This window comes from Cucurbita maxima, unplaced genomic scaffold, assembly GCF_002738345.1.
Source record: "Cucurbita maxima cultivar Rimu unplaced genomic scaffold, Cmax_1.0 Cma_Scf00017, whole genome shotgun sequence".
NCBI classification, from domain to species: Eukaryota; Viridiplantae; Streptophyta; class Magnoliopsida; order Cucurbitales; family Cucurbitaceae; genus Cucurbita; species Cucurbita maxima.
The window spans coordinates 4,309,920-4,323,524 of NW_019272033.1; the positions used below are offsets into that span (position 1 = coordinate 4,309,920).

General features: G+C 40.2%; 4 protein-coding genes across 6 annotated transcripts; 1 reads left to right on the forward strand and 3 right to left on the reverse strand.

Moving 5' to 3' along the window:
- The first annotated feature begins 105 nt into the window (after positions 1-105).
- Positions 106-3,234, forward strand: LOC111491705. 2 transcript variants are annotated; one of them, XM_023140694.1, is made up of 6 exons: positions 106-357; positions 1,523-1,593; positions 1,663-1,712; positions 1,818-2,324; positions 2,422-2,512; positions 2,896-3,234. In XM_023140694.1, the coding sequence occupies exons 1-6, from the start codon at positions 216-218 to the stop codon at positions 2,980-2,982; spliced, it is 948 nt and encodes a 315-aa protein (XP_022996462.1). In that variant the 5' UTR covers positions 106-215; the 3' UTR covers positions 2,983-3,234. The 2 variants fall into 2 exon arrangements, with proteins under 2 accessions (XP_022996462.1, XP_022996463.1); XM_023140695.1 differs by having other exon boundaries at positions 215-357; positions 1,516-1,593.
- A 45-nt stretch (positions 3,235-3,279) lies between these two features.
- LOC111491701 (glycine dehydrogenase (decarboxylating), mitochondrial-like) lies at positions 3,280-8,339 on the reverse strand. Of its 2 annotated transcripts, XM_023140689.1 has the most exons (16): positions 8,250-8,339; positions 6,764-8,080; positions 6,452-6,697; positions 6,290-6,367; positions 6,095-6,195; positions 5,806-6,001; positions 5,599-5,724; positions 5,103-5,288; positions 4,918-5,031; positions 4,619-4,771; positions 4,351-4,539; positions 4,184-4,261; positions 3,982-4,107; positions 3,813-3,911; positions 3,615-3,732; positions 3,434-3,528 (listed from the first exon to the last, which is right to left on the reverse strand). In XM_023140689.1, exons 2-16 carry the CDS (start codon positions 8,000-8,002, stop codon positions 3,434-3,436), a joined length of 3,144 nt encoding a protein of 1,047 aa, XP_022996457.1. In that variant the 5' UTR covers positions 8,003-8,080; positions 8,250-8,339. The 2 variants fall into 2 exon arrangements, with proteins under 2 accessions (XP_022996456.1, XP_022996457.1); XM_023140688.1 differs by lacking the exon at positions 8,250-8,339 and having other exon boundaries at positions 3,280-3,528; positions 6,764-8,002.
- A 220-nt stretch (positions 8,340-8,559) lies between these two features.
- Positions 8,560-10,965, reverse strand: LOC111491704 (zinc transporter 4, chloroplastic-like). The gene is made up of 4 exons (XM_023140692.1): positions 10,629-10,965; positions 10,477-10,534; positions 9,515-10,236; positions 8,560-9,220 (listed from the first exon to the last, which is right to left on the reverse strand). Exons 1-4 carry the CDS (start codon positions 10,641-10,643, stop codon positions 8,765-8,767), a joined length of 1,251 nt encoding a protein of 416 aa, XP_022996460.1. The 5' UTR covers positions 10,644-10,965; the 3' UTR covers positions 8,560-8,764.
- A 931-nt stretch (positions 10,966-11,896) lies between these two features.
- On the reverse strand, positions 11,897-12,436 carry LOC111492440 (LOB domain-containing protein 22-like). Its single transcript, XM_023141779.1, has one exon. The coding sequence runs from the start codon at positions 12,434-12,436 to the stop codon at positions 11,897-11,899; it is 540 nt and encodes a 179-aa protein (XP_022997547.1).
- Between the last annotated feature and the right edge of the window lie 1,169 nt (positions 12,437-13,605).

Below are 13,605 nucleotides of genomic sequence, written 5' to 3' on the forward strand. Positions count from 1 at the left end.
GGAAAAAAAAAAAAAAAAAAAAAAAAAAAAAAAAAAAAAAAAAAAAAGGGGCCGCTATGGTTGCCGTCCATTTGGACAGCGTAGAATTTAGGGAATCTATTTATACGCTTTATTTGTCTTCGCATTCCAGTTCCAATTCCAATTTTCCAGTTACCGCCTCCGCGCGCTCTCTAAGCTTCGCTTCCGAGCCCTTTCCAATCGGCCGTCTCGCAGAAATGGCGGATAAACCCAGTCGAGCTCTAGTTATTTTCGGTGATGGGTTGGCTCGCTTTGTTGATCAATCTCATACCCATCTACATGCACTCGCATCGCTAGCTTCCTGTGGGTTTTTGTCACTTCCCAATGCTCCTCCTTCAGGTTCTATCACCGCCTCTCGCTTGCTTATGCTTTTCATCTTGTTTATCTTTCTACTGTCTCTTTATTGATTTAATTTTCTGCTGACTTGATTGAATTTAGTTTCTTTGTAAGCCAGAGAATTACTCATCGTTCGAAATTAAACCCACAAATTACTTTGCCAATCGTCAATTCTTTGTGCCACGGAAAATGTTACTCGGAAAGCCATTCTTAATGAAGTCGATACTAGGTTTTGATCGACGTTGGTTAATTTTCGACCCATTAGGTAGGAGAGTTCGATTTTGAAGATTGGGGCGATATGATTCATGAGCCAACTCTAGTTACATGATGCCATCATTCGGGAGTTAAATATGATATATTCTTCTTAATGTGAGATTCCACATTGATTGGGGAGGAGAACGATATACCTTTCATAAGGGTGTGGAAACCTCTCCCTAGCAAACGCGTTTTAAAAACCTTAAGGGAAAGCCTAGAGAGGACAATATCTGCTAGCGGCGAGCTTGGGCCGTTACAAATGGCATAAGAGCTAGACATTGAGTGATGTGCCAGCGAGGAGGTTGAGCCCCGAAGGGAGGTGAACATGAGGTGATGTGCTAGCAAGGACGCTGTCCCTAAAGGGGGTGGATTTGGTGGGGGTCTCACATCGATTGGAGAAAGGAACGAGTGTCAGCGAGGACACTGGGCCCTAAAGGGGTGGAATGTGAGATCCCACATCGGTTGGGGAGGAGAATGAAACATCCTTTATAAGGGTATGGAATCCTCTTCCTAGCAGACGACTTTTAAAAATCTTGAGGGAAAGCCCGAAAGGAAAAATTCATAGAGGACAATATCTGCTAGCAGCGGGCTTGGGCCGTTACAGGTCCACTGTCGTCCATGTTTTCTCAGGCTTATGGCTGCCATCTCGGTGAATATGAAGTATGGAAAATGAGGGATGGAGGATAATTTTGTTAAGCAACCTTGTTATTAGGCATTTTGCTTAGATACAGGAGTTTTTTTTTCCTTCCCATATGATCAGAACTTCTATTTATTGATCCAAACATATATAACCTGAGTGAAGGCAATAGTTTATTTAATTACTGAACTTATTGTATGGGCTACTGAAAGGATTTTGTTGGCCTTCCCTTATATCTTCCTCGTATTGGGATTCATTTGATGTTTTAGATTGCAGAGAGTGAGGAAAAAAGGATGATTCGAGAGCTTGCGCTTCTATTCGATGCATGTGACTCATTCGTCAATAAGGTATGATATTTCTGCTCTTTGAGCACCAAGGTCTAATTTTACAATGAAAGATAATATTTGGTTTTTCAGAATGGAGATGGCTGCGAAGGAAGTAGTCAGAAAAAGTCCATACCTGAAAGGTAGTTTATCCTTATGGTATCTGTTCAGTTGATGTCATGAGTAGGATGAATCACTGTGGTTGGTTTATGAACAACTTGGCTGGTGGTTTTGTGTTGTTACTTTAGGTTCATGGGAATGAAAGCTGCAATACTGACAAATAGTTCAAGTGTGCAATATCTGGGCTCTGAACTTGGTGTGTCTCTGTTGCGACTCGAGGAGTTGATGCAAATGAACCATCTCGGGTTTCCACCAGTTGACTTTGTGGCCTCTGAATTGCTGAAAATGCTTGGTTTACAAGATGGAAAGATACAGGATACAAGCGAGTTTGATTTATTGTTTATACATATGGGAGTTGGCGACAAAGTTAATGGCGAGAAAGACAAAACAGCTTCCGATGAGATGAAATATATTGATGCTTTGGTTGGTGATATATTGCAAAAGGCTCAGCCTGGATCAGAAATTGGTTCCCGTTTGCACTTGTCCCTTGTGATGAGCTATGGAAATGCCTTTAAGGATGATGAATGCAACTTGTCTGTTTTGACTTCCAAAGATGTGAAAAGTTCTGATTTGTCAGCGCTCTTTCCTCATCAAAGTTACACGATGATGGGGGAGGTCCCACGGAATGATGTTCGGTGAGTCAAAATTAATGGTTTTTCTTTGGATTGATGGGTTTTCAAAATTTTATTGACTGATATCCCTTGCATTATCCGATATTTTGTAATGAACAAGGCATCATTCACCCATGTTAGCTGCTCAGTGGCAATATGGAGTAACCCGCAAAGATAAAGCGGAAACATTTTCTTTCAAGGAGTTTAAAGAGGTGAAGTTCAATATTTTTCTCCTATTGCTTCCATGCTTTTCATTGTTTCATGCATTCATCCATGGAAATGTATGTCATCTTGGTTGGCCTTTGAATTACTGAGGCTTTGTGCAGCCTTAAGCAATAGGATGGTCTCTTAGTCTTGACGAGCTCAACTTCTAACAATGATTATAATGGAGTTACATGTGGATGCATTATTCTTACATCATTATTATGTTGCTTGCATGATGTGAGGATTTTTCAGCTTGACATAATGCAAGAATTGAATTCCATGTATTCTATTCATGAATATGAACTTATGATTACTCTTCAAATCTGGTTTTCCTGGCCTGTGCTTGATTGGATGGTTTGAGGCATTTATCAGTGGATTCTTTCTTTTTCAGCAAGGCAGCAATCTCGTGATACCTGCAGATAGATTTATACATGAGGTAGCTTTTAAGCTTTGGAAGGCCCCCAAGTATGGAGCTTGAGATGGACACCACCTCAAGACTTTCAAAATGAGAATAAGTCCCTCAAAGTACACAAGTTTTGCTTGGGAACACTTTGCCAGAAGCACGTTATGGATTCCAAATTTTGCTTATACTCTGATGCTTGGGAAAAGAAAATTGTGAGTGCTACGATTTTCGTGGAGAATGGCTTCTGTTTAAAAGAATTGCATTGTAATGATAACGTCAGTTTCAAAATTGGAAATTAATGCAAATACGTTTTGCTTTTTAAGCTGATCTATTAAAGAAAAGGAGACAGGAAGGGGAAAAGGGAGACGAGGCAAAAATTACTACAAATGTTATATTGCCGCATATCAGGAAAGTGTAAATGACAAATATGAATATTGGTAACATATGTACGGTGCAACTGGGGGGGTGAAACAGTGAGGATATTATATATCATTGAGAGTCTTGCAGGAAGGTGCAGTGTAGGAAACTAAGCAGTGGCTGCTGCTGCTTCCTCGACAACCTGGTTCGCTGGTTGTAGGGTGCAAATCAGGTTGCGATCACCGTACACATTGTCAACACGTCCTGAACCCGAAATTCCATTTAGTAAGAGAGGGATAATGCCAACATAAATCAGGTAGAGAAATTAGAAACCAGTCACTCGTGTGTACCTGTAGATGGCCAGAACTTGGAAGCCCTGAGCCAGGAAGCTGGAAAAGCTGCATATTCCCTAGAGTATGGCTTTGTCCATGCATCTCCCATTAGCAGAGATGGTGGATGAGGTGCACCCTGGATTAGTAATTAAGCTTGTTAAGGTCTATCAGATGAAAAATGCTGAAGTAATTAAGCTTTAGAGAAGAGGACTTCACCTTCAGGACATTGTTGTTGATATCAGCTTTTCCTTTCTCAATCTGGGTAATTTCTTCTCTGATCGAAATAAGGGCATCACAGAATCTGTCCAACTCCGCCTGCAAAATGTATACGTGAAAAGGAAGTTATCCGGGATCGGGCAAAAACATACGTGAAAAGGGGGGATACCTTGCTTTCACTTTCTGTGGGTTCGATCATGAGCGTGCCTGGGACAGGCCATGACATGGTGGGTGCATGGAAACCATAGTCCATTAGACGCTTAGCAACGTCTTCAGGCTCTATTCCAGCAGTTTGCTGCCGCAATTGCACGACAAGTTAAGTGTTTAACAGTTGGATGTAAACATCAAGAGAAATTTAACGTAAGAATTACCTTGAAGCCTCTCAAGTCGATGATGAATTCATGGGCAACTGTTCCATTGACACCACGGAAGAGAACGGGGTAATGGTTCTGCAGTTTTCAAAGCAAATATTAAGATCTATGAGAATGAGAAGTGGAAAGAAGATGTGAAAGAAACAACAAGCATAAGAATCAGAAACCTCTAAACGTTTGGCCATATAGTTAGCGTTCAGAATGGCGATCTTAGATGCGTTGGTAAGGCCCTCAGACCCCATCATGGCTATGTAAGTGTAAGATATTGGGAGAATAAGAGCAGAACCCCATGGTGCAGCAGCTATGGTACCGAGAGGCTGTGCATTGTCGGGAGTAGGAATGCCTCCAGTAGGTATCTTCGGAGTTCAAATTGGCAAATTCCAAATTCAAACTATTGTAATGAAGCAATCAAATTTAACAGAGATATGTTTTTACCACAGGATGAGAGGGCAAAAATGGTGCTAAATGCTTCTTGACACCAATAGGGCCCATGCCAGGGCCACCTCCTCCATGTGGAATGCAAAATGTTTTGTGGAGATTGAGATGGCAAACATCAGCTCCAATCCAACCTGGGCTTGTTAGACCCACCTGAAGAACACACAAAATCTACAGTGAATGTTGAGTTCATATACTATAAAAGTGAACAAGTCTCTGATTGCTTGAAAAGGATCTGTCTATAGGTTGTTTAACGGCATCCTCGAGTTCTAGGGATCGAAAGACGAGATGATAGATACCTGGGCATTCATGTTGGCTCCATCCATATAGACTTGGCCTCCATTCTCATGAATGATCTTACAAATCTCATCAATGCCTTCTTCATACACTCCATGTGTGGAAGGATATGTAACCTATCATTATTTCAACCAAACAAACTCAAATCACGGTCAAAGCTTTAGCTCCTCAAATTCTAGGATCTAACCATGAGTGCTGATAGATTGTCCTTGTTGGCTTCTGCAGCCTTCTTCAGCTCTGCAATGTTGATGTTTCCCTTTGAATCGGTTCCAACCGATACGATCTTCATTCCACACATAGCTGCACTTGCGGGGTTGGTCCCGTGTGCTGATAGCGGAATGATGCACACGTCGCGGTGGTGGTCTCCTCTTGCCTGCGAAGTTTTGAGTTAATCGATTATTTTCCAATAACCTCTCGATTTTTTGAGAAATGCTAATAAAGGGAAGTTCTTAGAGGGATAATGAATTCAAGATACTATATCCTCGCTGGCACACCAGCCATTATCTCGCTCTGACCGTAGATATTGTCCTCTTTAGACTTTTCCTTATAGGTTTCTCTTCAAAGTTTTAAAACACGTCCAGAAAGTTTTCTACACTCTTATAAGGAATATTTCATTTCTCTCTCCAATGTGGAATCTCACATAAAGGTACTAAAGAACTAAAATGAGAAGAAAAAAAACGTACCATGTGGTAAGCATAGATAACCATAAGGCCAGCATACTCTCCAGCCGCACCAGCATTTGGTTGCAACGAGAAAGAATCAAACCCAGTTATTGCACATAACAGGTCTCCCAAATCACTGAACATCTCCTGCACAATGGAATCTGACATGAACACGATATTTCTTTTGTCCCTTCGGCTAATCATTTTCGTATAAGAACAAAAACTTACCTGATATCCCTGAGACTGGTCAATAGGAGCAAAAGGGTGAAGGTTGGTGAAACCGGGCCATGTTACGGGCATCATCTCCGTCGTTGCGTTTAGCTTCATTGTGCAAGATCCCAATGGAATCATACTGTGGCACAGCGAAAGGTCCTTCGACTGCAACCTCTGGATGTACCTCAACAATTCATGCTCTGTATGGTACCTGATGCATAGCAGAACATATTAGTCATGGAATTAAACTTCCTATAGTCTTAGCATAGGACTTCATACTACAAGAACTGCAAACAATGCGTACATGTTAAAGATCGGGTGGGTAAGGTACGAGCTTTCCCTCACTAGCCCTGAAGGAATTGCATTCTCGACCTCTGGAGCAAGAGATGCAGCGGTAAACGGAACCTATACAACAAGAAGACATTCCCATGCATGAAAATAAGAACAGTTTAACCAAGACTATAACCATTACATGTTTAGATACAATTCAAATACTTACTGGTTTTCCATCAAAGAAAACTGAAAAAAGGTTATCAACGTCCTCTAAGGTCGTCGTTTCATCGAAAGCAACAGTGATCTGAAAGGCAATCCATCACCAATTAATCAAACGACATGAACTGTTTTGTTGAACAATTGATGCGAAATACAGAAGTTTGGTTACCGTGTTTTTGTCGACGATTCGTATATTAATACCACTTTTGTAAGCAGCATCTGCAATTGCATTTGCATCAGCAACCTTAACCTTTACAGTGTCAAAGAAAGGAAGACCTTGAACTTCTGCAGCACCTAGTTTCTTCAGTCCGACCGAAAAAGCACCGGCGAGGCCATGAACTCTCTCTGCAATAGCCTTGAGGCCCTTCGGTCCGTGATACACGGCGTACATTGCAGCCATGTTCGCCAGCAACGCCTAAACAAACCACACATGTTCAAAGCAAAACCAACCCAATCATCATATGAATTATAATCTCAATACCTGAGCAGTACAAATGTTGCTAGTAGCCTTGTCCCTCCTGATATGCTGCTCTCTAGTTTGCATCGCCATACGCAGCGCAGGTTTACCCGAAGAATCGACGCTAACACCGATGATTCTTCCTGGCATCATTCTCTTATACTCTTGAGAGGTGGCCAAAAAGGCAGCATGAGGACCTCCATACCCCATTGGAACACCGAACCTCTGCGCAGATCCAACGACGATATCGGCCCCTAATTCACCCGGTGGCTTCAACATCATCAACGCCAAAAGATCGGTCGCCATCACAACCTTAACCCCATTAGCATGAGCATTCTTAATGAACTCCCCATAGTCCAAAACCTCCCCTTCAGTGCCAGGATACTGAACAAGAACACCACAAACATCACCAGATTTATAATCAATATCCTTAAGATCTGCAGTCACTACTTTAAGATCGAACCCGGCCGCTCGAGTAACACAAATATCGATCGTTTGCGGGTGACAATTGTTCAAGATAATGAACGTTTTCCTCTTCCCCTTGAGGATATTATTACACATTGCCATAGCCTCAGCAGCTGCCGTCCCTTCATCAAGCAACGAGGCATTGGACATGGGGAGGCCAGTGAGATCTGTAATTACTGTTTGATAGTTAAGCAAAGATTCAAGACGGCCCTGTGAAATCTCAGCTTGATATGGCGTGTACTGAGTATACCAAGCAGGATTCTCCATTATGTTCCTCAAAATAACAGGAGGAACAAAAGTATTATAATACCCCATCCCTATATACGATTTGAAAATCTTGTTCTTAGAGGCCAAGTTTTGCATATGCTCAATCATTTGATTCTCAGTTAACCCTTCATCAAACTTGGAGAATTTCATGGATTGGAGCCTAATCGATTTGGGGACAGTGGCGTCGACGAGCGAATCAAGGCTTTCAAACCCACATAACTCTGCCATTTTGCTCTGTTCTTCGGGGGTTGCAGAGTTATGGCGGCGAGGAAAAGTGTCGCTTGGCTTCAATGCCTCGACGGATATCGAACGGGTTTGAGACCCAATTCCGATATCATTCCGATGAAGAAATGAATCCGTTCTTGCGCGTCGACACAAGAACGAATTAGAAGACAGCGAAGAGACATACCTCGAAGGAGTAGAGAAAACAGGGGAATTGAACAATGGAGGGTCGATTTGACGGTGGTGCTTCGACGATGAAACAAGGCGCCTCAGCACCGCCTTGTTCGCCAACCGCCGCGCTCGTTCCATAGCTTATGGGTTATGTTCTGTTCGTCAAAAGCTTAAATAATGGCTGCGTCTGTCAATTACTCCATGAGCGAAAGTTCACTGATTTCCAGAAACAGAGAAAAAATGGGTATTGATATTAATACAAAATTGAATCCTTTTGTTGGCAATAAAAGAAAAAATTCAATAAATTGGAAGTGAAGAAAAGAAAAACAGAGAAAATGAGAGGATGAGATATGGTGGAGCTGGTAAGTGGAGTATGACGGCGCACTTAGGTTTGAAAAAGACAGCCCATTTTCTTGCGACAGTGGGGAATCACAGCCAACCAACTCCCAAACAAGGTATTGCTCACGATTGAATGGAACCAAATGAATTGCAGAAGGGATTGTGTTTCAATGGATCTTCAAATTTTAACAATCTATCCAAAATCGCTTTATGTTGATTTTACACTAAGTCAATTCAATCATTAGTGATTATATTATAAGGTTTCTAAGCCGTATCTTGTTTTAGCCGAAATGTGATGGAATATTCTTGTTTTAGACACTATATACACGAGAGAGTGCATTATCAGAGAGAATATATATCAACAAACCACGTCGGAGTTGGATGGTGAATCCAATAGACCCCTTTTTGAGTTGGCATTGAACAATTACAGAGGAGATACTTTTAAGTGCACAGAATCTATCTAAAGCTTTGGGTACTTTCAAACCCTTCTGGAAGCCATAAATTCGCTATGCTTCCTTGTAAGACAACTTCAAAGAACAGGAAAAGAAATAGAATTTGAAGTCAAGCCCAGAGAGCGAGCGAAGACATCAGCCCCGCCCCGAGAAATAGAGTACAATAAGAAACAATTTGGAGTCTAAAATTGCAGCTCATTCTCTTGCTAAGAAAGTCAGCCGCGATCAAATCAACCAAAGCCATGTACACCAGAATTCCCGCGGATAGAGAGTCCAAAATCCCTTCTGCAATCAACGCCCCAGTGCTGTTCGGGTTGTAGGTGGAAGCGACTGCGGCACCTATGGCAATGCCGATGGGCGTGGTGATGGCGAAGAAGACAGCCATGAGGGAGGTGGAGAGGGTGTTGAACTGAGCCTGAGAGATGCAGCCGCCCAGGGCAAAGCCTTCAAAGAACTGATGGAAGGACAGGGCTGCAATTAAGGGTCTAATGGTGCATGGGCTGTGGGACACTCCCAGAGACAGTCCAATTATCACTGAATGTGACACTATCCCGAGCTCCAAAATCTGCCCAAAAATACCTTTTTTATTTTACTCTTAAAACTTTAAATATTTCAATTTAAAAGTACAAAATGTGTCTAATAAATATCAAACTATCCATTTTATAAGTATAATTAAAGAACTAAATTTATAATTAAAGAAACATGAACTATTTGAAACAAATTACGATGCGTTGACTTTGGGTTAAGAATTTATGTTCCTCACAAGGCAAGAGGAAAAAGGAGGGAGAAGAGAAGTTGGTCAGTAAGTCAAGCGACATTGACACGTGGAGGCGAAAACTCGAAGAGAAAAAAAAATTACCTGGGAAATAACGACATGTCGTACACCGCTTTCGTCATCGTCGCCGTCAAGCCCATGAGAATGACCATGTCCTCCATGGGCATGACCATGATCGTGGACTCTCACGTGCCCATCACATGCCTCCTTCCCCTGCGGATGACTGGGACGATGGTGGCCGGCGTGGGCATGCATTCCAACGATGTGCATCGCGCCGCCGTCTTCTTCCCCGAACAATTTCACGTTCAAATCTCCGGCGGGAAGAATGCCCGATTCCAACCCGGAATCTACCACCGACCCGACCCGGTTCTCCTCCTCTTTCGATCGAATCACCCCCTGTTTTCGCTCGTAGTACTGAGTCCCGACGAAATCGACGAGGAGCGTCAACAGCGACGCCATCATCGCGAAGAATCCCGAGAAAGGAAATTTCGACCATGGGAATTTCGGCAAGCACGGATCGGAGAGGGCATTCGATCCGTCCGGAAGCATGTGCACAAAAGCGGTGGCAAGAATTACACCGGCGGCAAACGCCTTCGCCGCGACGAACAGATTTCCGTCTGTTTTGAGAAACCGGCGCTGGCTGCCAAACAATGGAATGGCGATTCCGATGACTCCCGATGTGAGAATGGAGGCGATGGCGATTAATTTGAAATGGAACGCAGCCGAATCGTCTCTACAGAGTTCTAACTCCGAGACGCCACAATCCGAATTGCCCATGGATTCGGATACGGTCCGGAGAAGAGACTCTGTTTTGATCAGGAAATCAAAAAACGAGAACTCCCCAGATTAGAAATCTAATATTACTAAACCTTAGAAATCACGAATGAACCAATAAACTAATCAATTACAAGAATTAAGAACACAATACATTCTGTCAGCAATCAGTACATCAAATTAGGAAACCACAAAATTCCACAATGAATCCAATCCGATTCAAATCAGCCAAGACACAAGGAAAACAGATTAATTCGGGAAAAGGAAATTACCGGAGAGAACTCGAGCTTTATCCTGGAAACCTTGAACACAGAGAATCTGCCACAAATCCTGAAAAAGAAAAGAACAGAGAATTCATCATCTAAAAACAAATTCGGGGAAAGAAGAGAGAAATCAAACAGAAAAGCAGTGGATTGGAACTAACCTCGAGGAAGAACATGAGAGAAGAAGAAAGTTTGAGCAAGGAATTAAGAAGAGCCAGTGACTGTGAAGAACCCAAATCTGGAATCTTCGGAATGGGAAAAGTGGCTGAAATGGAATCAGGCGAAGAGGAGTGATTGATGCGGCGTTCGGCGAGGAGAAGGGTTCGTTTGGCTTTCAAAATAAAGCAGCGACAGCGGGCGGTCGGCGACGAAAAAGAGAGAAAAAGGGGAAGAAAAAGAAAGAGAGAGAAGGAAGAGGAAGTGGAGAAGTGGGAAGGAAGGAAGAGGAGGCATGAGAGAAGAGTGTCGACATAATGGAAGGAAATGGAGGGCACACGCAGCGGAACAAACTAACAGCGACGACTTTTTGCTTCAGAATGAGGCCGATAGTGTCGACACTCTTTATGCCCTCTTTCACCATTTCCAACCATTCTTCCTATTTTGCCCCTTCTCTTTCTTTCTTTATTTTTAATTTCATTTTCTTTCCCGTCTTATATATTTTTATTTTATTTTATTTTATTTTATTTTCAAATGTTTGAATTTGTTACCCATATTGGATTATTGCTATGGATTTTGGTAATAGAATTTCAATTTTAGTAAAAAGGAATAAAATAATGATTTTATTTCTTAAAAAAAAACTATTTTGTTTAGAAACCACGATGGAATATTGTCATTCGACCTATTACATAGCCTCACAGTTTTAAAACATTGTATACTTATAAAAAAAATGTTTTGTTTTTTTTGTTTCTCTCTCCAACAGATGTGAAATATCAAGATCCACCCCCTTTAGGAGGCAGAGTCCTCATACCCAAATCCATCGATATTATCTGCAAAGTACACCGTAGAGTTTACATAATGGTATAATATTTCACATTGGTAGGCACAGTTCTCACTTTGAGTGTTTACATAATGGTATAATATTTCACATTGGTAGGCACAGTCCTCACTTTGAGTGTAAGCTCTCATAACGTTACATCGGAATACTTCTCTTAATAAACCTCAATATAATGTGTTATCTGGAATAGAAAAAAGAAATTTAAGTTTTAAAATAATATTTTCCTTATAAAGAAAGAGTCATAGGTTATTAAATAATGTTCATAGCTAATATAAGACTATATATATATTTACAAAACACGAAAAAATTAGCATAAAATAAAAATTAAATATCTATCAATTTAAAGGGTAATTTCCCCAATTTTAGGATGTCAAAATATTTGTAATATTGTTTATTCTACAAGACATTCAAATAATCTAAAAAAGTAAAAGAGCCCTAATGGGTTACCCCTTTGGAACAAGAAACGCCATTCTCCATAGTCGTCAACCGCTCATTCAAACTGCAGGATTCTTTTCGTATCCGATCTTCAAAATCAAAATCAAAATCAAATTCCGAACGAATCGCACACGCAGCCGTCTGCCGGAAAAATCGAAGCTGACGGAGGACGAGACGGTGCTGAGCCTCCAGAAGAGTAATTTCACGCTGCATTTTAGCAATAATTTTGTAGCAACCTCCGGCGAGATCATTGGCGCGACAATTGGCCTCGAAAATTATACACTGCACTGCATCACGTCTCTTCGAAGGCTCCAAATCGCCTAGGGTTTTCAACACGTTCTTTACGCCGAACAATTTGCGGACATTTCGAAACTCCCGAAACCGATCTGCAGGAAAATACGGAGCCAGAGGACAATCCGCAGTGCATTTTCGTCTCTGAAATTTGCACGCAGCGCAAGCCTGCATCGTCGGAAGATTGAGGTTTTTGTAGTCCGCGTCAACTCCGGCGACGATTCCGCTGAAATCCCTGTGAATATTCATCCGCAACACAGATCCTTGAAAAGTCGGGGAAAAAAGAAAGACGGGGGAGGAAGTTCGTAACCGATCACCTTAGTGGTGGGTTTTTTTTTTTGGGAGCCCAACTTATTAGCGATTGAATATTTTCCATATTTGATTAAAAAAAAAAAGATAATAATAAATAATAATAATAATAACTCAATTTAGATTCGGTGGTTTTTGCCGACTTTTTGAAATTAGAAGATGCAGTGATTAATTATAATTATTGCATAGTTTAATTGGTAATTAACATAAATAATAAATAATACTAAACTAGTATATAGGTTATACTAATTCAGATAACTTTCCATCCAATATTTCTATTTCGAAAAGTCAAATTTTAAAATTTTAGATATTAAATAAACAAAAGTTTAAAATTTTAAAAACTAAATTTGTAATTTAATAGTTTTAGCTCTAGAATTATTAATTTATAATTTAGAGATTTTTTTTCGTGTCTAAAAAATATAATCCTGTCCACCATTAAAATTATTAATAATTACTTAAAATGAGTGAGAGATTATTGGAATTAATACAATAATTAATTCATACATAGATACAAATTAAATAACAATTAAGTTGTTTTCTCCCTTTTGTGATCAAATTTTAATTAAATTTAAAAAACTAAAAAATGTTTTTTTATTTTTTTAATTCATGCTTAATAATTTAAAATATCAGAAATTTACTTTTTAGTCCTTGAATGAGTAGGTCAAATTTAAAGCATCGATTTTGGTGATTAATAAATTTAGGTTAGTCCAAGTAATAACCTAATTCTCTTAGGTATGACTTAATTGATATTCAGACATTTATTAACGGATATGTTTTAGATAAAAACAATTGGAAATTCAATATATTAATTATATTTGATGGTTTTGTGGTATAGTCTATTTTGGAAATCTAAGTAAAAAGAAAAAACTATTACAAAAGTGATCTTAAACCTTCTTTTTAGCTGAATAAAGATTTTTATCATAATTTTAGAAAGAAAAAAAATATATAGTTTTTTTTTTTTTAGAAATTCAACATATCACCTAATGCTGGCTCTAATATTATAAGGACTATTATGCATTGACGTTAGCTTCACGTTTTTAAAATGCATGTACTAGAGAGAGATTTCTATATCCTTATAATGAATATTTTGTTCCCCTCTCTAACCGGGT